Here is a 27,534-nt window from a genome sequence, read left to right on the forward strand (position 1 = left end):
AGTTGACAAAATAATTTAGACATTTTTTTGGGGTGTGTGTGGTATAAAAAAATGACAGATGATCTATTTACAATTATTTACAGCAATAAATAGGAATAGGAAATATATTAAACCATTATGCACATAACTGGAAACTTTACTGGAGGTCTTTGGCCATCTCTGTCACTTCCTCCTCTTCATCTTCACTATCGTCATCATCCTCATCATCGTCATCATCCTCATCTTCCTCCGTGTCCTCCTCAGTGGACGAAGAGTCTTCACAGGGGCAGATGGTGGCTTGGACCGGGTAGTTCCGAAGGAGCATCTCGGCTTCCCGGTACAGATAGTCAAAGCATTTGGTTTTGGGCCAGTACAACCTTTAAAAAAAAAAAAAAAAAAGGGAATACAAAAAAATAATAATAAGCATCTGTGGGGGGGAGTTAAAAAAATAAGTACAGTAATTCCTGCTGGATCATAAAATAAAAAGAATTTTACTTGACGGGGTGAACGAAAAGAGCCGGTTTGGGTTGCGTTGCAGCAGGATCGAAAGGAGCCTGAAAAGTTTCAACATCTTTCGTTAGGCTCCATGCAGAATACATTCCACGCGTGTTTATCGCGCAGTCAAGTCAAAATTTACCACAAGTAGGGAAGCCGTCGTGTCGTTTCGAATCCACGGTCTCCACATGTCGGACGGCTGGTTGGCGTCCGAAACATTAAATCCACCGCGTGCGTTCATGTTTGCTAAAGGAGAGCGAAAATGACGCTGGCGATACGATCCGAGCCGAGTCGAGTCTTGTTGAGTCTCTCCCCCCACCCCTCCCTCAAGAGATCGCAAATGTGGGTCGTGACTCGGCGGACGCGGCTATTTAACAGGGGCTGCGCCAAATTGGACTTTTGACGCGTCGCCAAGTGTTTCCATGCGCCACTGCGCGGGGGTGTGAAGTCACACATGAGCAAACTCCGAACATATGGGGCCAAACTTGCCTTACTTTTGGGGATTTTTTTTGAACGTCGTTTTCGATAACATCTCACGTCATTGCAAAGAACCCCCCCCCCCCCCCCCAAGCTCTCGAGAGGTCGCATTGATTTGCGTGTTCGATCGATGAACACGGAGATCGAATTTATTTCCCCGCTGTAACTGCGAGAAAAGAAAAATGAGAACGAAACCGCAACCACATCTCAAACCCAAAACTATGACGCTTCACAATTTAGTTAAAGACGCACTTGGATAGATCGGCTCATTTTTTACATTTTCTTTTTTTGTAAGCGTTCAAAGCTCAGGTTATGTGAGTCAAAACCATTTGGGTGGAAGGTGCGAAGACACACGTGCCGCTCTTGACAACGTCACGCCGCGTGGGTGATGAGAGGGCAAGGAGGGGGGTAGACACGCGTCAGCATTTCAGGAAAAAAAAGACGAATTACAGTCGTGTGAAGAAACGGGGATGAGTTCCTTAACTGGTCATAAATATTGCTTAAGGATTGAAGTCATATGCATTGAAACCCAAACCATGCAAACTTGCGAACACACACACACACACACACACACACACACACATACCTCATTAGTCCATAATGACGTTTAGGATAGATGCAAAGCTGTTTGACAAATAAAAACAAACTAATTGGCTGATTTAATTAGTTCCATTTGGGGTTGAAGACTGTTGTTCTCTCCCAGTGCGCGTCAGTAGGGGGCAATGCAAAGCCACATGCTGGCATTCTGGTTGATTGATGGGTAAATAAACGTACGCGCGTGTGTGTGTGTGTGTGTGACTTCATTTAGAGTTAGTAGTTGCAAAATTGAAGCATCTAAAACCGGGATCAAATGAATGTTCGTTTTTTTTTTCTTTCTCTACATTATATATATGAGAGAGAGGAGATTGTATGACTGTCCATGCCTTAGGTTAAATTACCGTATTTTGTTATTTTATGTTAATTATTCAGTAAAGCACTTGGTTCCAGCCGCTGTGAAAGCCCCATGTCAGCAAAGATGTACTGTGATATATGCTGAATGGTCGATGCAAACATTGAACTTCATTGTTTGAGAGACGCGTATTACTTCACACAGGGATTTTAGAGTAAAAGAAGGAGGAAAAAAACCTACTAATAACAGTGTTTTCAGTGGGGGGGGGGGGGGGACATACGTTGTCAGTGTGTGTATATGTATATAGAAATATAAGGTTGTGGTTTGACAGCTGGATAGCTAGATAGCCAGCCTGTTAAGCTACGAGCTAGCTATTTATGCTACAAGCTAGCTAGTTACGCTATGAGCTAGCTAGCTATAAATATATAGCTAGAGCCATTTGGGTGTTTGTGTAAAGACATGTCCTCCTGTCAGTACCCGCTGTTTGAATGATGGAAGAAGTGCAGGGGGTGACGGCGTGTGTCGGCCTTGTGTACACAAAACAAAGTTTGCAGGCTAATGGGGAAGGGGGCGGGGGTGGGGGGAGGGGGGGCATATGTAAACAAGAGCAGATGTAGAAATGTAGAAGAAATGCCATTTTGTTAACAACACACAAATGGCGAAACAAGTTGGACAAGTGACACAAAATTCATTCTCAACTGTTCGACAAAGCGGGGATTTTATTTCGGGGGCAGTTTGTGAGGTCAGTCGTCTTCAGCGGGCTCTCCGAGACGCACGCTGAATATGACAAAGCAATTAAGTCTAACGGGGAGGGGAGCGGAGACAATTGATTAACATTAACCCAAACATGCAATCAGGTCACGTTGTTCTGATGCATCCCTTGTAGAGATGATTGGGGGGTCAGGGGGGTGGGTAATATGCTCCAGCACTCAAGAGCTTGCCAGTCGGGATGCATCGCATCCTCTTTTTAATTGAAGTCCTGACTATTACCTTGGAAACCAGCAGTCCGGATGCAAAGCCATTTGCAGGCATCGGAAGATGCCCAATAAAAATACACGATGTAACTCAATTTTGAGTACCGTGGGTGAAGCGATATGTCAACTCTTTCATCATCTCACACTTTACGAATGAAACTGCAGACTCCAGGTTCACATTTTGAGGATACTGAATGAGTTAGCCAAATGCCAAAAGGTAATTTACACAAAGAGGGTGAAAAAAAAGAAACTGCGACAGCAACTAATCACACTACAAGAGGACCATTTTCATTTTTGCTGTATAAAAAATAAAAAAGAAAAATGGTATTTTTACGGTTAGTCTGAGACTTGACACTCAAACAACCGATTGGGTGTAAGTCACATTTTCAACTTTTCATTTTTCATTTTTATTTCAGTAAATATTCGGGACGTAACAAAAATTGGTTTGAACCGGAAAATCTTTTTTTCCATTTTAAGAGACGCGAGTGGCATTGAATTGAATCTTTTTTTTTATTGACATACATATTGAATCTTCTTTTATCGGAGGGATATATCACACAGGGAAATGTCACATTTACATTACTGACAACTTGTCAGTAATAAGTAAGCATTTTTGTGTGTGTCAGCATTATTCTTTGACCTCTGTTCAGAACTAGTCATCCATCTGAAATATGATATTAATCAAATGCAAGGAGAAATTACGTCATATGATTCCGGTGGTTATTATTTGAAATGTGACTACTGCCCCACACCTGTAATTGGCTAGTTTTATAAAGAGAGCGTGAAGATGATCGCTTGGTAAAAGTCACATTTGTTTCAGGATGAGGCGGTTCCTGCTTAATGCCACTAGAGAGCGCGATTGTGCGGTTTCTGACCATCACTGAATGTGCACTTTAAGTACTAACCGTGCAAACTGTACAGCGCTCAGCTCATTTCGGTCTTTGGGATTCAGCCGAGTGACATCCCCGACTCGATCTTTTAGTCTCAGTCCCAAATGACGTGTCTGTTTAATTGCCTTGTGACATAATCCGCTCACATTTGAGCCGTTGCACGAAAGTAACCCATAATGCGTGATTAAGGATCGATGGATGGATTTGGAAACATAAACCCAGAGCAGCTCAAACTATCATCACGGTGGAGGATTCCAAACCTGGAAGTTAACTTCGGGTTTGTTTTTGCCTTTCGCGTCCGTCGAGCTTGTTGAACGGACAAGTTGAAGGCTGGATGACATGAGCTCGCACAACCGGAGCCAAAGCAGCGCGCGGCGCGGAGACTACGTGTGGCAATATGAATACTACGATGACGAGCCCGTGTCATTTGAGGGACTCAAAGCACACAGATGTAAGCCTGGCATGTGAAATCGATGCTTTTTTTTCTCCCCCCCCCCCGTCGATAGTCGTAAGTCAGTCGCCCGGCTGATGATGATGATGATGATGATTACAGTTGGTTTTACGCACGTTGCGACGTCAATTGGACAAACGTTCAAAAATTCAAGATTATGGTTAAATTCTATCTTGTTTTTTTTATTTTTTTGGTTCCCTCTCATTGCAGACTCCATCGTCATCGGCTTCTGGGTCGGACTCGCGGTGTTCGTCATTTTCATGTTTTTTGTGCTCACGATGCTCACAAAGACGGGGGCGCCGCAGCAAGAGTGAGTATTGCGCAATTGCCCTCACACACGAAAAGATCATCTCTCATCCATTTGCGTTTTTAAATGCAATTCTAAAGATTTTTTTAAAATATAAATTAATAAACAGACTGAAAACGAATTGAGCCCTGTTAAAGGCAGTTTTTTTTTAATGCTCCTCACTTAATGTTGTGGGTTGATTATTTTTGCTGTCATTTTGGCCAACGACCAGTCCAAGGCGCACCTTGCCACTCGCCCAAAGTAATCTCAGCTCGACTCCAGCTCACCCATGACCCTATATCGAAAACAGTGTTTGACTGTGTCGCTTTTGTTTTTTTTTCTTGTCAGAAATTTAGACAACGAGAACCTGCCCGGTCCAGGAAACGGTCTTGTGAACATCATCTGTCAGAAAGACGACGACTCTGACGAAAACAATGTCGTTTCTCGTGCCTTCCTGGCTGAATCCCGCTCGTATTTTAATTTCTATATCGGTAAGGGGGACGAGGGTAAGCGGTGGCAAAACCCGGGAACAAAGCAGAATGGACCGCAGGGGACCTTCAACCAGTCAGTAGGTACCGGCCCCGCGGTGACCGAACAGGAGGATGAAGATACGAGGGTCGTCTTACCTTTCGACGGACTCCTCGCAGATGAGACGAGGACAGATACGGACTGTGATTTCTTGTCCCACTTCAATATCCCAAACTTCGTCACTTGTGAGCACGCTTCCTCATTGGGAGAAGATGACCCGCTGTGCGGGCCGCCAATCACACCGGATCGGAACATGTGATCTCCGCGGTGACAGCGTCCAACATTCGAACTAGAAAGAGAGCGGCAAAAATGTTTGGAATGTTTGCTTCCTCTTGCCTGGAACTATTTGGGATGTCACGCAAGCTCGGAAATCAGATGAACCAACAGATAAAAGATTCAAGGCTCTTTACGTTTATGCTAGCAGGTAGCAAAGTCGTTTATACTACAAGAACAGTTTTCAACTCTTTCAGGGACAGTGGTGACTACAGTGGACCAGCTTATCTGGTTACCAGGTTACAAGGTTGCATGAAAGGGTTAAATAAGGAAGAAAATGAATTCAATGAGCAACGCACTACGTCATTTTAACTCAATCATTAGCGTTCGCTAATATTAGCTAACGTCATCTCTGTTTTACAGACCAAAGTTATACTTGCAGAAAATAATGGGGATGTACCCGTGACTCCATTTTGTCGACTTCGAAGTGCGTCGGAGGTGTCGAGGACTCCACGCGGCATGAATACCCCGAGTCAAATTATCCGCCGACGGAACAACAAAACTTTGACAGGCAGAACAATTAAATGCCCTTCCCTTGAAATGTCAGAAGAATTCACCCGTGTTGTGTTTGTGGGTAAACTGAGATGGAATTATCAATATTTCCAATAGCGGACATATTTCTTTGGGTGATATTTTTTGTTTGGTGGGGTGCCATGAGCTTTTTTGGTGGTGTGCCTTGTTGATTAAACGTAAACACCTGGACTGGTTTTCCAACTCTTTGCAAGGAAAAATGTCCTTTTAATTGAAATATAAACTCAATGGATATGAGAAAACATGTTAATAGAAAAAAAAAAGCCAGCCAAGTGAAACTGATTGTTTGGCCTTGGCAAAGGTCTGAAATCTGCTGAGAGCTCCGATAGATCACAAAAGGATGTCTGACTCAACAACACAGCAGCGCACGGCGCAGTGGCCACAGTGTGACAAAAGACTATTATTGGATAGATGTGTCACACGGGGAGGTATGAAAAAGGAAAAAAAAAAAAAACTTTCAATGCCCTAAAGGTTCAGTGTTGACGTTTGTGTATTATCGGTACATTGATTCTGGAAAAATAGATCAGTATGCTTTCATTTCTATTACTTTTTCCTGAGCTCTAGCTAAAAACACACACATCCCCCCCACGCCCCCGCTCATGACAAATTAGCCTCTCGTCAAAACCCTGATGTCGTCGCGCTTAGCAAATTAAAATTGGTTGGTATCATTCATTCCATTTCCTGCTTTTCAAGCATTTCACAAGAACATTATTAAACAAATAAACAAACTTGAGTGCAAATGAGAAGCATTTAAATGTTTAATTAGGTGGATGAGGGAGTCAGGTGTCAGTTGGACATGAATAAGTCATGTGGGACAAACCTGAGAAACACGCTATGCATGCTTCTGAAGCAGGGGTGGGGAACTTGCAGCCCGTGGGCCATATAAGGGCCGATGAGGGCACTCGATTCGACCCGCAGTGCAATTCGAAAAACAAAACCTCAGAGAAACGTAGGAATTTTCTTTTTTTGGTCATTGTTGCATGATCATTTTTCCCAAATTTTATACACGATGGGGGGGAGGGGGGGGGGGGGGGGGTCCGAACTGCTGATCTATGTGGACAAATCATAAAATTCGTTAAATCTGGTCATTTATTCTGAAAACAGACTGCATTTGTGGTGACTTCAGGTAACTTTAAGATTTTGGCAACATTTTACAAACACCCCTCTGTAGAAGTTTGCAACTAAGCGTAACTACACTACCCCAAATCCAGGTACCATTTCAGGTTGCACTGTAACGTTATCGGCAAACTTACTTTCCCTTCTCACCGTTGAGTGTCAGTCTTTTTTTTTTTTGCACAACATGCTGTTCCCAACAGCTCCTTGCTCGAAAACGCAAGTTGTGCAAAACGTAGTGCAAGAGAACAGCTGGAGATGTGCATTTAAAAGTTTCAAGACGATTCAAATCAAATTCACCAGTCTTGATGTTCATTCCTGCAGGGGGAGCCATACGTTATAGTTTCACCCCCCCCCCCCCCCCCCCCCCCCAACGACATCAAGACTGTATTTCTCTCGTCTTCGGTCATCAGGAGTGATATCGACATAGTTATAGATATAAAATCAAGCCAAGAAGCAACTGTCTGTCCGCACGTCTCTTTATAGTGGCACAACAAATCTTGTGCGTACGTGTGTGTGTTTGTGTGTGTGCGCGCGCGCGCTCCGTGAAAAGACGCCTCGGGGTGAGTGAGAGCTGGGCCGGCCAGATTCCATCGGCAACCGCGTTCCCTTATTAACCGCGGAAGACGAGTTAACACTCCTCTCAAAAGATAAATCCAACCCCAAATGACACATAATAGCGACTGGCGGCCGAAGAGGGTTCGTTGTGCGAGGCGCCCTTAAATATTCATCGGGCACCAGAGGGAGGGACGAGTTCAGTCCATGAGGGGGACTTACCGGAGACCAGTGTGATCATGGTAAGAGACCGTCGAACTGACTAGTTTCGAAATAAATCGATTTGGCGCGTTTGCACAAGTGCGATTTGTTTTATTTGCACGCAGTCATCCAGGTTAAGGATCAACTTTTTTTTTACAACATGAATAGCAAACCTTATCGCGGTTGATTTACAGTTGTCGCCAAAGCTGAGCTGTGCAATGTTTCAACTGTAAACGCGACTCGGCGTGCAATAATAAGTAACAGACACCGGCCGGGAGGCAAAAGTATCAAACTCGTGAAGAAAAAAAACTATTAAAACCAACGCGCGAAGCTGAAAACTTCTTTGTCTTCGTGACGAATGCAGTCGGTGGTTAAAGGGTTAAAATTGTGCTTCCCTCTAAAAAGGCAGACTGAGTCAAACCGCCAAATTAAAAAAAAAAAGCGCAAGCACATTGGAGAAAAGCTGGAACCGATTCGTCATCAACCCCCCCCCCCCCTCAACATGGAAAGGAGCTCAGCCTCGCGCTGCGTTCAAATGCTCGTGGGTCGGGAAATCTGAGGGGGGGGGGGGTCTGTTTTAACACACAGTCCTACTACTAACGCATTTATAGCACAAGAGAGACCCCGCTGCGGAAGTCAAGACATTTGGGCATTATTTGTTTGTATAAACAATCCAAGCGCAAGTGAAAATCAAAATCTCGCGATATGTGCGCTTGGTAATTAACACAATACAATTTTGACATGCCAAAGGTGAGGAAACACTTCTTGGAGAGGGCAACAGGAATAACCAACAAAACCACACCACAGGGTTCATCCCAATTGAAATAGTGGTTATAATTAGATTCAGTGACAAAGAGGTTTCAATATAGCTTCCATTAATACATTTTTTAAAGATATATTTTCAAGCCCTCCCCCAAAAATACATGCATTGACCTCAACTAGGACCTCGATATAAATTGAATGTGTGAGTGAGTGTCGTCAGTTCCTCCATGCAAACATATCTTGCTTGATTCTTGATGATGAGCCAAAGCTACAGTTCACTGACTAATTGCATCCAAAAAAAAAAAACTAATAAAAATTGCCACCTGACCGGTTCGGTATGTAAAAGCTGTTGGAACAAGGTGCACTGAAGGCATCACGTAACCACACAGCTGCATGGGCTAGAAGGGGGGGGCAGAACGTCCAGCAGCAGTGCATTTCTCACATGCCTCACTCGGAGCGTTCTCGTACAGTTGCGGATGGTCTTGAGCGAATGGACTAAAAATGCGTCAGTCAGTTAAGCGCCGGTGTGCCAAACGCGGCCCGCCATTGCTCATCTGTTGCAGGAGGAAGGAAAAGTTTACAACTGAAGTTTGATCAAGGGTGAGTTGCTCTTGGATACAAAGCGAGCGATTGGTCTGTCGCTTTGCTCTGGCAAAATTGTGCTGGTCGGGAGTATTTCTGCTCTTTTATCACTTCCTTTGTTATGTCTTTGTTTTTTTATGGTCTGTAGGAGTGTATGTTGTAAACCAAACATGTTCACAACCTACATAAAGAGTCTGAATGATATGGTATTTACCACGGTAAGGTTTCAGGTTATATGCTCTCCTGCATGTCCTTCCTGTGCCGAGAGATGCATGGCCATACTAAAAAAAAATTTTTTTTAATAAAAAAGTGGTCTCAAGACAAAAAAAAAGGCTCCTAAATCTGCACCGCTTTCAATTTGACGATTCACATGATATGCGCTATATGCTCTTTCACCCCCCGCCCCCCCAAAAAAGTGCATGATTCTGTTGTTTTTGTTTTGTTTTTTAACAATATTGTGTTGGAATGGCATTTAACTGAGTTATTCGTCTTCTTTGCCATAGTCTGAGAACTCAGAGGAGCAACAGAGTCCTGGGGTCTTGGGCCGAATCGGGAACTGGCTTTCGCCATGGAAGGGAAAGAGTCCCAAAACTCAGACGGAAAATTCATCCCCCACTTGCGATCGGGCGGTCGAGTCCGAGGGAGAGTCTTGTGAGGAAGACACACACGCCGAGGCAAAGAAACGAAAGTGGGAGGAGAAGGGACGACGCTCCAATCCCGCCCCACTTGGTCCCTCAAGAGACATTTTCCGCTTTGAAGAAGCGGACGCCATACAGTCTGCCCACAGAGACGACTCTGTTGCGAGCGGCAAAGTGACTCCTCCTAAAGAGGAGGAGCTTTTATTCAGCAAAAGGCAGCGAATAGGGCAGGCCAAGGAGGGCTGTCATGGTACTTGGGTGAGCGGGAATTCTGAACGGTTTGCCTGTCATTTGACGGATCTCTCCGCCAACGCCTCCTCCTCGGAGCAGGGTGCGGTATGGAACTCTGACCGGGTTAACGCCCAGCCTTTGCCCCAGAAAACAACACAGGCCCTGGCAGGAAGGAAACTCCACGTGTACGTGGAAGAGACCAGCGTGACTCACTGCGGGCAAGACACCTTGACGGGGCAGGAAGTGATCCTCACCACCATCGAGAAAAAGCTGCCCGTCTTATCAAAGTCGAAATCGCCAAAGTCGCCTACTTTTGATTCGTCACGTGGCTTAAGTTCAAGAGCGGACGAGAGCACGCTTGCAAATTTGAAGCCCGTGGTCGTGCCACAAGAGGGCGTGTCACAGAAGTTACACAAAGACTGGCGGTTGGAGCTTGAACTCGACGCAGAGCAAATAGAAGCTGACAAAATGGGCCGTAAAAACTCCGCTAAAAAGAAATCGAGAAAGACCTCTCAGGGAGATGACGCATGCAGCCCTCAGGGAAAAACGTCTCCCGATGTCCAACCTGGTCAGGAAGGATTCCCCTCATCTGACAGCTCAAAGACCAGCCCACAAGGAGAAAGTACACAGAGTCACGGCAAAGTGCAGCCTTTTGACTCCTCCTCCGAGCGCAGCCTCACCTCGCCGGCCTCACCTGGAGGTGGGGAAAATGAGACTTCCTGTCCCAAGTATGCGGACAAATTCCTGGGCTCGGGATCAGTCGCCGCTGTTGATGGCGGTGCAGTCATGGAGGACGACGACAGGTTTTACAAAGTTGTGCGTAAGACGGAGACCCCGGAATCCAAACGGAGAAGTATCAAGGTTTCTCGGACAGAAGTGAAGCTTTTCCCCAAAAACGTGCCTTTGAACGCGGAGAAGAGTATAGCAGAAGTGGAGCTGGAATTGGCACCGGACCAAGAGAAAAATAAAGCAACAGAAGTTGATACAAGGTAAGTTTTTTTTTTCATTTCATCGTGACCCGTCAAGAATGTCAAATTAAAGTGCAAGTTTTCCGTAACAAAAAACTTTGACCGTGATTACATTTATTGTGTAAGTAGCATACATGCTAAATAAAGTGCAACGGGTGTGGAGATAATTTAACCTGCCCATCTAGTTTCCTGACATGACACTGTGCTGAAAAGCTTAACACACCTTTATAAAATTTATTTATAGATCACTTTTGGGGGTGGGGGGACCTGTATAAAACAACACAATTCGATAAATATTATAGATGAAACATTTGTCAAAATGAACATGTTCAATTTTTCAAAACTTAGCCATGTGCATGTTTTCTGATCATTCTAATTTTGATCATATGCAGGGAGCAGGACAAGAAACTCGAAGACAAACCAATTATTGGCCGAATTACAGATAAGATCAACATATTTGAGCGCCAGGGAGCTGTGACGGACCTCAAAAGAACTTTCCAAACCCCTCGCAGCGCCGATGTCTCTCCTGCTCGGAAAGAAACCGCGAAGCTCAAAGCTGAATTTTTGTCATCGACACAGAGATCGAAATCGGCTGAGCGATATGACGACGCTACGTCCAGCCCCGCGCCGCCACAAAATGAGATTCCACTGACGGTGAAAGAGAGAGCGAGGAACTTTGCGGAGGAATCAACAAAGCACTCGAAATCAATGCTGCCTCAAAAGACAGCAAAAAAGTTAGCCACATCTGCGGCAACCACTGCATCAAAGTCATCCAAACCCGACAGTCAGGGTAAACTGGATACAAAAGCAATGACAGGGATAACACTAAAACCCGGTGGACAGGATACCTCTGCTGCGAGCGCGAAAGGTTCCATACCACGGGAACAACATGGCACACAGTCCTCCAAGACCGCAGATCAGGATACGAAATCCAACAGTATAGACTCAAGTATTGCGACGAAAGGCGCGGGTGATCACGTAGAACTGACCAATAATACAAGCGCACGGTCCAAGGCCACTAGCAAACCAGCGTCTCGTTCCAAGCGAAGAAAAAGCAGGGAGGCAACCAGTCCGGTGAGCGAAGATCGGGAAAGCAAGCCAAATCAAAATCAGCAAGATGCCACTTCGGTCAAAAGTAAGGTTGACGATGACGTTTTTCGGCAACCTGATAAAGTGGATGGAGTCCTCTCCAATAAAGGTATATTTGTAAAAGAATCCGACAAATCCGATCAACAGTCGGCGTCGACTGATGCTAAAGTCATCGATAAATTGGTCAACAGAGTGGAGGCTTTACCTGAACCGACAGCTGTCAACAAAGACGAACTCGATACCGCTGCTTCGAACAGAAAAACAAAGAAACCTATTGACAGGGTTCCCGTTCGTTTAGCCCAAAAGGGGGCAAAGGCCGAGAGAGAAATTCCGTCACCCAAACAGGAGATCAAGATTACAGCAGGGGATAAATCGTCCTCCCGCTCACAGTCAGCCGAACGGGAGCCTGCCCCGGTGGTTCGGATCCCACCTGCCGAAGGTCCAAAATTCGATGTGGAACCACCGCCGCGGCCTGCACCGACAAGTCGACTAAAACCAATTCGGCACGTTGAAAAAGACACAGAACACCAAAACTTGGAAGCAAAGCCAACGAGTCTGAGTCAGATAAAAGATGTTGATCAATTAGAAAGGTCACGTGGTGACAACAGCAGCCAGGCTGAAGAAAATCTTATCCCGTCACACAAAACGCAAACTCATGTGACAACCCCAATTTTACAGTCCAGACAAGAAAATTCCGGGACGGGGGAAAGCGAGGCGATGGATGATCAGAAAAATCAGACGGGGAGAAAAGAGGACACAAGGCCCAGCGGAAATGTTAAAAAAGCGGAGTTGGAAAACAACGAAGAAGCCGCAAACCTCCCGACTATAACACCGACTGCCAACCAAACGGTTATTACAAATCCAGAGATAGCTGAGATCACCGTCCTCACACAGAAAATCGAAATAAAAAGTGCCCGAGGCTCTTCCGATGATTGTGCACCTGTGGAAAAACTTGAAGCGTCTCAAAGTAAGGCTTCAAAAAAACATGAGGGCGTTGGCGCCGAGTTTGTCGGCGCAACGCCCGAGCGAGTGCCTGCAATTGTCTCTTATGACCCCCCTGCGCCGACAAGCGCACAGACTGGCAAGACGGCGATTGTTAAAGAGTCGACCAATATTTCTGTTCAAAGCACTGATGGGAAACCTCGGGGCAGTCAGACTCAACGCTTAGCAGCACACTCAGAAGCTGTGGAAGTTAAAATCTCGACAACAAAACCGAGTCGCCCTCAGTCTGAGGAAGCGAATAATACAGTGAGTACAAGTGGTCTTCCTCCATTCAGGGGTTCGGACAAAAGATCCGACGGCGGCCTTTCCAGCACCGCAGAAGCTTTGCGAGGGAAGACCAATCAGAAAGGGATTGAGCCACCAGAGATTATCGTGCATCCCACGACTGTTAACTGTGATCTTTCTTCCCAACTTCAAGTCAAAGATGAACCAGGAAATAAGCCCAGTCCAACTCCAAAAGTATCAACTTCCCCAGAGTCTAAAAAGCTGAACTCGGACTCAGTCCAGCCGTCGTCCCCGAAGAGGATGCAATCGCAGCGAGGACTAAGCAGGGACGATTCTTCCTTTCAACAGGACGCCCCATCGAGTTGGCTCGATGTGGACTTTCCCAAGCAGAGACTTAAACTCCCAGGGCCCAAGCTGAGTGCCTCCGTCAGCGAGAGCAACCTTCTGGACAATGATGAACTCGACGATGAAAACTTCATTGAAAAAATCCAGAAGCTGTGCGCTCCCTTTTCTCTACCGCCTCGTAAACACAATCCGCTCAGGCCGCCCCAGCCCCCATTTGCCATGCCAGCCATCAAGGAAGACCATTTTGAGAAGACGTTTGACCCGGATGAGTTTAAATTTGGCCTGAGGAAGAAAAACCGGACCTTTGACACAGGCCCGAGCCTTTTAGCTAAGCTTCAAAACCCAGAAACCAAAAGTGGCGCTAAGCCAGCGAGGGTGAGCATCACTGATCGGTGTCTTTTGATCAGTAGTCTGGAAGCTTCTTCTCATGCAAAAGACAAGACCCCGAAGAAAGAGCAGGAAAAAAGCAAGGAGGAGAAAGAGGACCACGTTATTGTCAAGTCTCGCTTGCAGGGAAGCTGTGTACTCAGCAGCCTCAAGAGTTCCAGCACCAGGGGGAGAAGAAATGGAATTCAGGCTCTGTCAGAAAGCACCAACTCTCGGGATGCGTCGCCCCAGCTCAGCCCTTCGTCAGAGTCAACCTCACCCGTTCCGACCACCACCGGTTCATTTGCCGAAAATTTCACCGCGCCGTGCGGGGACCGAATGCAGCCTACAGCGGCTGCGGTCAGTGATTCAGGTCCTCCGTTTCCCTCTTTTGACGACATCAAGTTGCCTGACTATTTAGAGAAGTACCTCCCTCGGGAAGCAGCAAATTCAGCCCAGAGCATGGAGGAACACCCGCAAATGAAAGCAGAGGTTTGTTTTTCTGTGCTATTCTGAAGAAATGTGACGTCCTCACGAGGCATGTTTTAAGCTTTAATCAGAAAACATACGGTTTGTGAGCGTGATAAAGCTTTGGGCTTCAGGTGTTTTGTTTTGTTTTTTTAAACATTAGGCTGCTGCAAAAATAGCAACTACGGCTTCTGTCACTGAAGCAGATCTGGTTGGAAAACCAAGTTTGAACCTCCCGAATGCTGTGCCTCCCGCTTTTGGAAATAGAAGTGGAAATCCACCTCAGATTTACCCGGCACTTTCAGAGTTTAGGCAGCCTGTGACTCCGAGGATACATACTAATCATGTAAGTATGGCACGCACGCACACACACACACACACACACCATCTTTTTTTGAAGAATCCCTTAACCATTTAAAGGAGGGGTGTCAAAGTCATTTTCGTCGCGGGCCACATTTTAGGTACCATTTTCCTTGGAGGGCCATTATGATTGAAATCATATAAAGAAGTCAAGAATAATAGTTTATGGAACTATTGTTTAAGTGAGTGTAACTGGGTGTTTGGCAACAAAAATGCTTACAAAGTCTCTCTTATTTATTACATATGAGAATTAGAAATGTTGGTACATATTTTAGCAAGCTTCATGGAATCTGCCATGTTTGAATTGCTTTCGCGGGCCACATAAAATGATGTGGCGGGCCACATCTGGCCCCCGGGCCTTGATTTTGACACATGTGATTTAAGAGTATCAACAAACATGCATCTGTTTTGTTTTTCCTCGACAACATGATCTGCTTTTGGCACTGTGAGAGGAGTATTAAGGCAATTACAATTTGTACACGGCAAAGCTTACACCATTTTGTCGTTTAGTTCTTCTGCCGAGAGTCATCATTAGTTGCAACATAAGCTTCTCTATTTACACAAACAGTGGATCTTTTGTCCGTGGGGGGGGGGGGGGGGGGCGGAGGGGGGGCCTTTTAGCCACCGACAAAGACTACACTGTGCCGTTGCCTACAGCTCACAATTGTTTGCATTTCAAGATCTGCGTGACGACGTGAAAACCATGATTAAAAGGTTGCGAAGGCCTCGCCAGCATGTTGCTTTGACCACGCGCAAGCGTAAAACGTCCCCATCGGGGAGCTATATTTTCAGCACTCGGAAAGGAAAAAAAAAAGGTTTTGACAATCAACGTGGCACAAAGAAACGCATACCCGGCCTCCCTTGTAGATATTTGTCATTCTGCTATGTTAACGCCTGTATGCTTTTTGACTCCTAGGCGAGGACTGCCAGGGGATTTCACAAGCGACCTGGAAAGGTACCCGTACACTAACAACACACAATTGTACTGAGGTTGGAAAGGAACTCTGGAAAGACTGACTCGTCGAGCAGTGAAAACATCTGCTTTTCATATGTTGTACTAAAGGGGGGGTATAAATACATTTTAAAAGAACATTTTGGTGCAAAGCTGGATGTGATTACCGTCATGGAAATCGGGGCTGCCAGTTGCGCGGGTAAACACGAGACTTCATTATGGGTGATGTGAAAATATTTTAGCCAGGTTTATTTATATTTGCCAGGCGGTTTACGTTGTCTTTTCGGTTAGGGTATATACACGTTTGTTTTGAACTTTATTGCTGCAGGTTTTTACTACGATCGACAAATCATTTTTCTTGCGGAATTGGTTGTGTTCCTGGAGACAGCGGATGTAATTTCAGTTGATCAGGTCTTTGTTTTTTTACCTTACTCGAGAATTTGAGCTGATTTTCAAACGACATTTCTGAATTACCGGTTTTGCAAAACGCAGCGGCAGCATTATGTATGTAGCTTGATGTTGGCCGACGAACTCAAGTCGTTATGCTTAGTCGGAGTCCTACATTGTTGACGCTGGCTTTTGTAAATGTGCGCCTTTGACTCAACTCCACCTCGCTAAACAAAAAGCTGCACATCCTCTCGTATCTTTCCATAGATTGTGTTGTTCCAAAATGCTGAGTTCAGCGGGCAAGCCTACGAGATCTACCGGGATGTCCAAGACGCGACTCAGCTGCAGTTCTCCAGTATCATATCTGTGAAGGTCATACGTGGATGGTAAGCTGTACATTCTTTGGGCACGTCGAATCAAATTCGTCGTGTTTTATGATATCCGTGTCGCCTGAAAAGACGATAGAAGTGACGTGACGTGACATGTCAATAAGCGAAAAAGATTCACATCCAACTATGCTGACTGCTTTTATTCGATATCAAATAGTCACCCTACAAAAGTCTAAACTCAAGCCCAGAAGTCTCCGATCATCTCCGATTGTTGTGGCATTTGCCGAGCGCGATGTCAGATCACGTGCGCCCGTATGTGCCGAGCGCATGCATCGTTACGGTTTACGAGGGGTAAATTAGAATAAAGACAAAAGAGCGTGCCTGGCAAACTGCAGTCATTTGCTGAGGCAACCAAGAAAGAAAGCAGCCAACAGCCCAGTCGACCTCGCTGCTCAGACTACTTGCCTCTATCTTTTTCTATCCCCAAAATTCTAACTCGACAGCCATGTCTCTCTCCAACTGATTTGAGAAGGGCTTTCTTACAGCTGGATCCTCTACGAGAAGCCAGACTTTCAGGGACGCTGTATCGCTTTGGAGGAGGGGGGCCTCGAACTGACAAACGAGTGGGCACAACCCGAGGAAAACAACACATCGCCCATGCTGATTGGCTCGATTCGATTTGCCGTCCGTGTGAGTGTCCCGCTTAAACGATTCCACCTCTTCTGACCTTGTTTTTTTGAAGATGTTATCATGACCACACAGGGACCCGCCGTTTTAACTAATCGACAATAATGGCCACATTTCTATTCACTGTGGGGTTCCTGGACAGCTAAATGCAAAAACAGACCGTCACTTAATTCCAGCTCCAAAGGAACAATTTAAGGTACGGAACATGCACCAGCGCTGACAGTTGCTGTTTTTGTCCACCGTTCTCCGCAGGATTACTGCACACCTCATATTGATCTGTTCACTGAACCGGACGGCCACGGTAGAGTGACAGCTTACCACGATGACGCCATCGAGACCGGATCGTTTGGCATCCCCCTGAGCACCGCCTCCATCCAAGTTCACTCTGGGGTGTAAGTAGCTCAGATCCAAGTACCGTATCCAAGTACCCAAAAGCATTCGGTGCGCCTTATAATCCGATGCGCCTTCTATGTGGATCAATATTCTGATTTCCTGGACATAGTATTTTAAAAATCCTGCGAAACGCTTTGTTACAGCTGCAGCGGTTGTGAAAGCGTCACATAAATAAAGCTGTATTTTATTGTATTGTATTCCCTTTAGCGTAGCTTCATCTAGTGGATGCATAATGCAACCGCAGCCACTATTGTAGCTTCTATTCTATGAGCTTTATAATACGGTGCGCCCTACTTAAGAAAATCGTTTTAGAATAGGCCATTCGTTGAAAGTGCGCCTTACACTCTGAAGCGCCTCATAGTGCGGAAAATACAGTAGTCGACCCCCTGGTGGAGTGAGACAGTATTGACGGTATGCTTCCAATTACCGAATCAACTCACATAGCTCTCGCTTAGTGAGATTGATCCACAGGTGAAGTGGTGGCTTTTCCGAGGCACGATGCATTCAAAGACTGCGTGGCACGCTCAAAGACGTCGATCATTTGGAGGCTGGCAACGTGAGCCGAATCCTCGTCATCACCGACTTCCTCATTCTCTGTCGTCGCCTCACTGTCACTTGTGTTTGCTCAGGAATGTCTGTCGTGTCGATGCCTGTTCGAAGGCAGGAGGCGTGTGCTTGGGGGTGGTGGTGGTGGTTGAGGGGAGTTACTTGGAAAGTGAGGCGCAGGAATGAGAGTTGCAGACAAAAAGGTGTGGTGGAGAAAGGAGAAAATGTTAAACCACACCAGTGAGTCAGATGAGACATTTTGTGTTCAACGCCTGGAAGAAGTTGATGACTGTCTGTGTTTTGTTCTGTTTTGTTGTGTACGTTACATTTTGCACCTTTCAAGGAAAACAAATCATTTCTCTGTTTTTGTTACTGTTGTTGTTTTTTGTTTGTTATGATGCCTGACCACTCAGGCTGTGTTTTTGATACGACTACGACCTTTTGTAAAGTCCCAAACAACAGGATCATTTTATCCCCACAAATGGCACTCGGAAAAGTAGTAGCATGAAAAGTAGTTGGACGGCACACATCGGTACCCATGGGGACTCTTTCCCCAAAAAAAAAAAAAAAAAAAAGATGAAACACAGCCGAATAATTTGAAAAAAATATGCACCCATGTATTTCACTATTCTAATTTTACCTTTCAATATGCAAGTTGTTCATTTTATCCGCAGGGTTCGTAATAGAACAATTTTATCATGACCAACAGATTATTATCATCAATAATCTTTCCTTTTAGTTGAGTCTTTTTTTTTTTTCAAACGTCATCGAAATATTTTATTTTAAAAATTCAAAAGGATTTTTTTTTTAAAGCCAGGCAGACCGTATTATGAATCTCCCTGAGGTTAATTCCAAAAAGGATTGGACATGTTTGACCTTCGTTTTGAAAGAGGAGTAATGAGTCACGAATGTATGACAAATGCAATACAAGGTCAGCCCGATTATCAAGCATATTGACTGATTCCACTTCATAGTGTTGTCGTTTTACACAACCTGTTCAAGATGCAATTTTCAAGAATTTTTTTGACACAAATTAACATCAGTTGTCCATTTGGACAATTGTACCAGATAATATCATTTTCGCTCGACTGATTATGTCCGAGTTGCACCTCATGGATAATAATCCACCTTCTGGTTTAATGATCAAGCAAAGGGTCACAAAAGTGTCTTTTTTTTTCTTGTTTCCTGCCTTTAGGTGGCTGGTGTTCAGTGATCCGGGGTTTCAGGGAATGCTGGCTGTTCTCGAAAGAGGAGTGTACCCCGTACCTGAGACCTGGGGCTTCCCCTCGCCATTTGTGGGCTCCCTCAAACCCCTCAAAATGGTTCGTAGCATTCGCCAAGTAGGCATTTTGCATTGCAAGTAGCAATCCAAGGATGAGCAGGGTAACAGACAAGAAATCTCGGTGACAACTTTCAAATTTCAGCGGCTTCTTAATAACGGGCTATGTCGTGTGGGAAACGCCTGCAGAGATTGTCAAAGTATTCATGAGCTGAATCCGGCAAATTGTTAAGATAAATGTTGTATTTGTTTCAGGGTGGTTTTAAAGTGGAGAACCCAAATGAAGTGAAGGTAAGGCGGCTAAGACAGAGTGAAGTAGCGTCGTATTTCCTGAACCTACACCCGTAACGTTTGCTGAAAAGACCGTCCGTTTCATTCTGCTAGGCTTTGGTGTACGAGAAGCCCGGACTGGAAGGTCCCTATTTGGAAATCGACAGCGATCTTTTCAGCTTTTGCAAAGGAGATGAAAGCGACGCCGACACTCACGAGATGAAGTCTGTGGGTTCTTTGAAAATAATTGGAGGATTGTGAGTTTTTGGTTCTTGAAGTGATAGTTTGATCACCGTGGTCTTTAGCAATTAATACACAATTGCAAATATTATCTTCCAGTTGGGTCGGCTACAGCGAGGAAGCGTTTGAAGGGCAACAGTACATGCTGGAGGAAGGGGAGTACCTGGATTGTAGCGACTGGGGAGACTCAGGGCAGATTCGGTCACTGCGACCCATCCTGGCTGTGAGTACCTTAAAGGGGAAGTCAAACCAAAGAAATTATTACATTTGTGGAATATAAATTAAGCAGAAAAAGACACCCGTGTTTATTCAATCTCAGGACGCGGCCATTTTGTCCTGACGTGCCACTTGCTGTCGACTGAAAACGACTTAATCACATCTGTTACGGCACAGGTGTCAAAGTCAAGGCCTGGGGGCCAGATCTGGCCCTGCCACATCATTTTATGTGGCCCGCGAAAGCAAATCAAGCATGTCAACTTCCATGATGCTTGTTAAAGTCTGAACCAAAATTTCAAATTGTCATTTGTAATCCACAATAAAAGTCATTATTCTTGACTTCAGATTTTAAAACTAGTTATTCATCAATTTGTTGTGCGCTGTGTATGTAATATGCGGAGGTGATTAAACATTTATATGGTTTTCCCAAAATTCAAAACAACCCTCCAAGGCAAACCGTAACGACAGTGTGGCCCGCGACAAAAAATAGTTTGACACCCCTGTGTTACAGGATTTCATGTCACCGCACCTTAAAATGTTCAGCAACCAAAACTTCAGCGACCGGGGGGTCAACATCGACCTCATCGTGCCCGTCATCAACATGGACAACACGGGTTACGGCACCAAGACGCAGTCTGCTGATGTCATTCGTGGCATGTAAGTCGACGTTCAACCTTTTTTTTTTGTTTGTTTTAATTATTTTTTTTTAACCTCAATTGCTTCAAGAGGTGATTAATCATCCATTTCACACACTTGACCGATATTTCCTACGACCAACTCAGAGATCACTTAACTATGATGTCACTACGCCTTTCGGAATTCAAGGCATTTTTACATGCACTGTGCAAATTCTTGCTCTTCTGTGAGCTCAGCGCTTATCCAATAAATTCTTGTGCTTTCCTGGCGTGCTTTGCAAGGCCAGTGCAGGTGTGCGTGTGGGTAGCATCAATGGCACCACACCCAAGCGCATGTCAACACAAGTAGGTTAGCTGAGGCTTTTCACTCTGCCACACCTCAACTTCCTGCCTATGTAAAGTTGCTGTTACGCTAACCCTCTCGCCACGAGACTACAACAAAATGTGGAAGAGGAGTGGAAGGTAGACTTCAGTAACCGTCTTTTCAATTTCCTTTCATTTTTCGATCAACCGCGGACGGATGCGAGTGTCGATATGGTGAGAACAACCACGGAGTGGAAAGTCCAATTTCCAAGCTATGATCAGACGACACAAGAAATCTACAAGAAAATATGCAAATGGCATTCTAATCATGCGAAGGTGATTCCTGCCAGCCCAGTGAGAAGGGAGAGGACTCTCATGACACTGAATGTTTACTTTTGCGTGGTTAGCATGTCTTTGGGTCGCACGGCACGCCCTTGTGATAAGCATGCTTGTTTGTCGTGTCTGTGCGGGACTGGTCTCGTATGCTTCCCAGCACAAAAGCCCCAAGAAAAGTCAACAAAAGCCCTCACTTGTGTTGAAAGCAAAATTCAATAAAGAACACGCTCCGAATGTTTGTCAAGAGGACACCGAAACGGAGAGGTAGCTGCTACCTGGATAAGTGTTGAGAGACCAAAATACCAGTTGTTGTTGTTTTTTTAAATATATATAAATCGGCCATTTAATCAGTTATCAAAATTTGACTTTGGTAAATACTATATTGAAATTGGTATAAACCTTAAAAATTGTTTGTTTGTTTTTTAAAGTCCATATCGGTGGGACTCGGGCACTAAAAAAATAATTGTTAATGACAAGTACAGTATAGTAATAATTAGGTTGATTAATATGGGATTTATTGTTCAATCAATCATGTCTTGAAGCAACTGAGGCTCAATTAAATGTTGTCTGTCAATCAAGGAAATGTTGTCAAATACACATCCGACGACCACTTAATCTACGGAAACATTTTCTCTGCTTCAGAGGAAGAAAATTACAGTTAATATTTTCTTTCCTAGCTGGGTAGTGTTTGAAGAGCCTGGTTTTTGTGGGGAGTCCTACATCCTGGAAAAAGGCTTGTACGGAAACCCGGAGGACTGGGGGGCACTACAGGACCGGATTGCCTCAGTCATGCCCGTTGTGCTGGTAATACCGCTGTTTTGCACTCCTGTTAGCAAAAAAAAAAAAAAAAAACTTTGGCTTGTTAAAAATTTGTTTCCTGTGTCTCTTTATATATATATATATATATATACTTTTTTTTTCAGGTGTACAGTGGCATCTCCTCTGTCTCCTTGTTTTTGATTATTTTCCTGCAGTATTTTCAATGGTTGTCGCACGCAATGACTTTTCAGTAAGAGCCCAAAAGGCTCTTACTGAAATATTTATATCGACCTCCCCCCAACCGATTTTGAGGGATTTTAGGGGACATACAGACATGACATCGAATTCATTCATTTCCAAAGAACATGAGACGTTGCTAACACTTTTGTCGCCCCGCAGGGATGGCTTTTAGAGCTCTTGTATTGAATCCATCTGCTTATCATGGCTCAAATTGCTTCTCTTTGCACTTGTCCCCAAGTAGCTGCACACCAACTCGCAACGGCAATCCCAAGCCATTCCAGTGTAACAATTGAAACAATTTGAGACAATTTTTGCCTGCTTTTTGAAGCCTTGAAAATGTATAAGCTCCTTAGTTCTGAACATCTTTCATTTCAAAAAGGGGTTTATTCCGTTATTCGAGGCTCTTACCGTTGACATTGGTCTTGTTGGGGGGCCGGGGGGGGGGGGGGGATTTTAATTTTGCTGTCACGTCCTGATCGAATTTGTACATTTGTACTTCTGCATAACAGCTTCAGTCATTCCACATTCACCCGTGTCCGTACTTTTGATGTCTCTGTAGCGACATTTCAGCCGTTATCGAGCCAAACGGAGAAATATTAGATACATTTCTTTTGTTGGACTCCGTGAGGTTGCGCATGTGCAACTAATTAAGTGCCGGATGAGTATGCACCGGGACGCTAAAATCTGGTGCTAGACAAACGAGAATATGTTATTTTTCAGAAAAGTTTTCTTACCGGGGTTTTTTTCTTAGTTTACGGGGGTTGTTATTATAATTTAATTTCGTCTTGCACTTTTGTAATTTCGCGTGTTTTATGCTAATTTGCAAACCTGGGGCGGTGCTTAGATATCACTTCCGAGTTTGTGGTGCGTTAAATGACTTTGCTCGGTGCGTAAATTTAAAATACCACAGTTCAAGACTGAACGGGATCGGCGGCAGAACATGAATCAATGAATGTTTATTTCTATATTTGGTTATTTATTTATTTTTGTTTATTACTATTCGCACTAATTGTACAGACATGGGTTCATTGTCAAGATTTTAGCGCCAGTGTTGGAATACAGAGAGGTAAAGCAAAACAGTTGTAGCCCATGTTGTTCAATTGAACTTAAAATTGGGTCTAGGAACAAAGAATGCTTGCAGTATATCACTGCTTACAGTAGCGCGACACTTGTTCATGCTTCTGTAGTTGCTTATGTAATTATTTTACATGTTGGAAATACTTTTTTTCCATGTACAGTAGTTCTGTTTCTAAACTACCCCCCCCCCCCCGCCCCCCGCCAAGAGAATCCTGATAGAAAGTTGCTTCAATGACACTGATATTCAGTGCATGTGACCAGTCACCCCCCCCCCCCCCCCCGGGCTCCTTCCTATTATTCGTGTCCTCACTTGACATGGGGAACTGACGTATTTTTATATTGTTGATCCCGCTTGAACGCATGTGACACAGAAAAGTCCAGAACAAATGAAACAGCCACAAAATGAGGAAAATGCATGTCAGATGGTCTTGATGACTCATCATGGGCTTCCCCTCCGCACCCCCCTCGCCCTCTTCGAACCACATGATGATGAGTCTCCATTGTTACGCAGTGAAAATCACAAGAAAACGTGACTGCATGATTTGACGGTGTTGTGAAGAAAGGATAAATAACTCACTGTTGTTGTGTATTTCAGGATGATTTTGAGAACGTGGCCAAGTTCAAAGTAGGTGTCTGTCTTTGAGAGAAACTTGAGAGAGGGCTCGCAATGAGTGATTCAGGTGTAAAGCGCCACATGCTCCGTGTCCTCAGGTGCAGCTTTTCTCCGAGCCAGGCTTTCAAGGCAGCCTCGTCACTTTGGAGGACAGCGTGGCTACCTTGCAGCAAGGCTTTTCCGTGGCCTCCTGCAAGGTCCTGGTGGGCAGGTGAGCGTTTTCAAATGTTGACTTAACATCACTTCATTTTCTCGCTATGTGTCGTTTAATTTGAGCTAATTTCATATTTACGTCCCCTTAGCTGGCTGGCGTTCGAAGATCAGGACTTCGCCGGCAGGATGTACCTGCTGGAGGAGGGCAACTACCAGGATGTGAGGGCAATGGGTTGCGTCAACCCGACGACCGCCATCCGCTCGTTACAGACTGTGGGCTTTGTAAGTTGATTTACTCTAACGTGCCGGACTGCAAAATTTCACAAACAATCATGATGCATTTACCATTTCATGAGCGTGTACAATTATGTATCAAATATACAGGTCAATAAATACTGTAAGTATGGTGTGTTGCAGAGAAATCATTTCAGTAGCTCAATTCAGATTTTTTTTTGCCTTAGTTACCGACACTTTCCCAATCTTCTCATGAAAATAAGGATCGAACATATTTTGTATTTGTTGCATTAAGGAAACAAAAATCTTCCCTGAGGCTTTTAGCCAGCCCTTCACACACACAAAAAAGGAGGAGAGGGGCACAAGTAGGTACAAAGGTCTGAGTGGTGTCTGTTTCCATGGTAACAGTACAAAAATCTCCATTTGACTTTGCATGGCCTGCAGTACTCCACCCATTGTTTTTTTTTTGTTTTGTTTTGAACCCTTTCCTCCCTCTTTGGCAGGAGTTCTCTCAGCCATCCATCATTCTTTTCGAGCGTTGCGGTCTGCGTGGAAAGCGGGTAGTGCTGACGGACGGGTGCGTCAACCTTCAGCTGGCTGAGGGCTGCGCCCGGGTCCAGTCGGTGCTGGTGGATGGTGGCATGTGAGTATATTCCTCATTGCGCAGGTCATCCAGGCTGCGGCCAGGCCATCTCCAAGTTCTCTGCCTGGTGTGAATCTCACAGAGTTTTGTTTGTTTCTTTTGTTACATATGAGCTACACATAACCCTCAATGTTTTGCATCACAGTAGACCCAACGATGGAATACTCTTGACTGTCGTCTTCCTGTGACTCAGTGGAGGAAATTATAAACACATAATTGAGGGTGGGGGAGACACAATAGAAAAAGACAAGCAACTTGGTGGAATCTGAACATATATTATTTATACAAAGTGTCGGAAGGGAGTCGATGAATAATAGCTCTATACATAGATTCGCATAGCAGTGAAAGGAAAAAAATCACGCTTTCTTAAGATAGTGGCAACAAACAGATTGAAAACAGCAGGCTCTCCAGAATTGAACCCTGTGGAACACACACTTCAATAGAGTACAGTACATGTCTACCATTTAAACTTGTGACTTGGCTCAAGTCACATGTTTGTGGCGATGTTGGTGAAGCAATTTGAGCTCATTTATGCATCGAAATAACGGTGCCAGGGCCTCTTTTTGAGCATGATAACACTGACAATGATGACGATGGAAATCTGCTGCTGATGTGTGACATTCAGACAACTGGTGTAAACCCAAGTTGTGGAAATACAAAGCGCTCACTGTGGGAGGGACAACTTCAGCAGGGGCCCAATCCTCCTTTTCCAAATGCAGTAGACAGACAGTGGGGTGGGGGTTACAGAAAATGTCTAGGAAACAAACATGTTAATAATCTGTGTGTAGAAAAAGACCGTCAGCTAATCATTGTTTCTGTTTACTTCCTGTGTTGTCAGGTGGATATTATATGAGGGCATCAACTATCGTGGTGCTCAGATTTTGCTCAAACCTGGTGAAGTACCCGACTGGCACCAGTTCAGCGAGTGGAGTAAAGTCGGATCTCTCCGTCCGCTTTTACAGGTATTTAAGGCCCCTTCTCAAAAACCCACACCTGCCTCATTTGCATATACCGGTACAGTTACAGAATGAAAGTGTCCCCTGACCTACAGGCTTCTACCATGTCATGTCAGTCGTCTAACAGAAACACTGAGCCTTTTATTTTTGATTGGGTGTTTTGCTGCGCAGAGGCGCGTGCACTTCCGCTTAAGGAACAGACAAACACGGCTTTTGATGTCCGTGACGGGCGATCTGGAAGACATCAAACTGCTGCGGATTCAAGAGGCTGAGGAGACTAACGGTCTTGAGCAGATCTGGGTCTACCGCGGCGGCCATCTCCACTGCAAGGTACGAGTGGGATCGTTTACAATTCCCGACTCAAGCTATCACAACGTCATCGACTGAGGATGGGGTGGGCTGTTGTGTATATTCCAGCTACTTGAGGAGTGCTGCCTGAGTCCCAGCGGCAGTGTGACCATAGCGGGAAGCCGTGTGGGACTCATGCCAGAAGTGGACAACCACGTCTGGAGTATCACCCCTGAGGGTTTCATCCGGTACATGCCGACCTCTGATCTGGTCTTGGAGGTGAAAGGTGAGCCTTGACTGGCAAACGATTAACAATGAAAGAGAACTTTGGATGGACTTGAACACTAAGCGGATTCAACTTGTCTCTCTGTCAGGTTTATAAGCGTGACGAAAATATGTTTAGTATCAGGCAATATGAAAAAAAAAAGCTCTTCGAGAAGGTACAACGAATGCATGTTTTGACATCCTGTCATTCATACAATAGCTTTGTGTTCGAGTAAAGTGGCTCGGGTTTCACACCGCGTCAGTAAATTTGTTCGAAAATTGCGACATCATCCTTATGCAAGTCGAAATTGGTTTTGTTCAAAACTTGGCAGGGGCGAAAGTTGTTCCCCTCGAGTCCAATTTCGTTCGTTGTCAACAGTGACACCTTCTGGAATAAAAAGATAATTGCACACGAGCCTTTTAACGTTGCTCAGGGCAAAAACATTTTCTTTCTCGAAATACAAAAACTGCTTTTTAAAACTAACTCGAACTACATATGTTAAAATGTATTTTTTTTAAATCTTGTACTCGACAAATACCCCGCATATTAAAACAACAAAAAACTACAACGAATAAAAACTCAACTAAAATGAATTATGGTTGAATAATGACACACAATGTGTTTAAATATGTGTTTTGTCTTTTACAGGGGGACATCATTACGACAAAAACCAAGTGATTCTCAACACCCTGGATCCAAACAAAGCACACCAAAAATGGGATGTGGAAATTATTTAAGACTATAACGTGCAGCAAGACCGGTGTTCCAAGGACCGGGTGCACATTTGCTGGCAACGTTCGCCGTGGAAAGACCTATGAAAGAATGTATTCCCCGCTGACTTAAAATACAAACATTGAGCTTTGAACTTAAAAGAAGACCTTCCAAGTCCTACAGCTCAAGGTTAATGTTTTCCTTTTTTTTCCCCAGTGAATCAATCAATGTACCCATTTTGTAAATTAACTTAAAACAGTGTTAACGCGTCTCATGTATTTTTATTCCCAACGTTATATCGCATTTTCTTCAGCAATAAAAACAAAAGTTCGACTTACCTCATC

The 27,534-nt window shown here is 44.6% G+C and overlaps 3 protein-coding genes across 3 annotated transcripts; 2 read left to right on the forward strand and 1 right to left on the reverse strand.

Moving 5' to 3' along the window:
- Positions 1 to 783, reverse strand: LOC147185655 (protein ripply2-like). Its single transcript, XM_086104363.1, has 3 exons — positions 617 to 783; positions 475 to 533; positions 1 to 356 (listed from the first exon to the last, which is right to left on the reverse strand). Exons 1-3 carry the CDS (start codon positions 713 to 715, stop codon positions 137 to 139), a joined length of 378 nt encoding a protein of 125 aa, XP_085960489.1. The 5' UTR covers positions 716 to 783; the 3' UTR covers positions 1 to 136.
- Positions 784 to 3,766: 2,983 nt separating this feature from the next.
- Positions 3,767 to 5,944, forward strand: LOC147185656 (melanocortin-2 receptor accessory protein 2A-like). The gene is made up of 3 exons (XM_086104293.1): positions 3,767 to 4,155; positions 4,366 to 4,465; positions 4,790 to 5,944. Exons 1-3 carry the CDS (start codon positions 4,044 to 4,046, stop codon positions 5,226 to 5,228), a joined length of 651 nt encoding a protein of 216 aa, XP_085960419.1. The 5' UTR covers positions 3,767 to 4,043; the 3' UTR covers positions 5,229 to 5,944.
- Positions 5,945 to 8,871: 2,927 nt separating this feature from the next.
- On the forward strand, positions 8,872 to 27,532 carry LOC147185657 (uncharacterized). Its single transcript, XM_086103972.1, has 23 exons — positions 8,872 to 9,004; positions 9,135 to 9,204; positions 9,490 to 10,844; positions 11,216 to 14,342; positions 14,482 to 14,664; positions 15,595 to 15,633; positions 16,285 to 16,403; positions 16,892 to 17,036; positions 17,286 to 17,425; positions 19,168 to 19,294; positions 19,507 to 19,542; positions 19,636 to 19,778; positions 19,861 to 19,984; positions 20,489 to 20,634; positions 21,929 to 22,055; positions 23,923 to 23,952; positions 24,039 to 24,151; positions 24,243 to 24,375; positions 24,831 to 24,970; positions 25,809 to 25,932; positions 26,098 to 26,256; positions 26,344 to 26,500; positions 27,128 to 27,532. The coding sequence occupies exons 2-23, from the start codon at positions 9,157 to 9,159 to the stop codon at positions 27,214 to 27,216; spliced, it is 6,804 nt and encodes a 2,267-aa protein (XP_085960098.1). The 5' UTR covers positions 8,872 to 9,004; positions 9,135 to 9,156; the 3' UTR covers positions 27,217 to 27,532.
- The last annotated feature ends 2 nt before the right edge of the window (positions 27,533 to 27,534 follow it).

The sequence above is a fragment of the Hippocampus guttulatus genome, chromosome 23 (assembly GCF_054856545.1).
Source record: "Hippocampus guttulatus isolate MCC_2025c chromosome 23, RoL_Hgut_1.0, whole genome shotgun sequence".
Lineage (NCBI taxonomy): Eukaryota > Metazoa > Chordata > Actinopteri > Syngnathiformes > Syngnathidae > Hippocampus > Hippocampus guttulatus.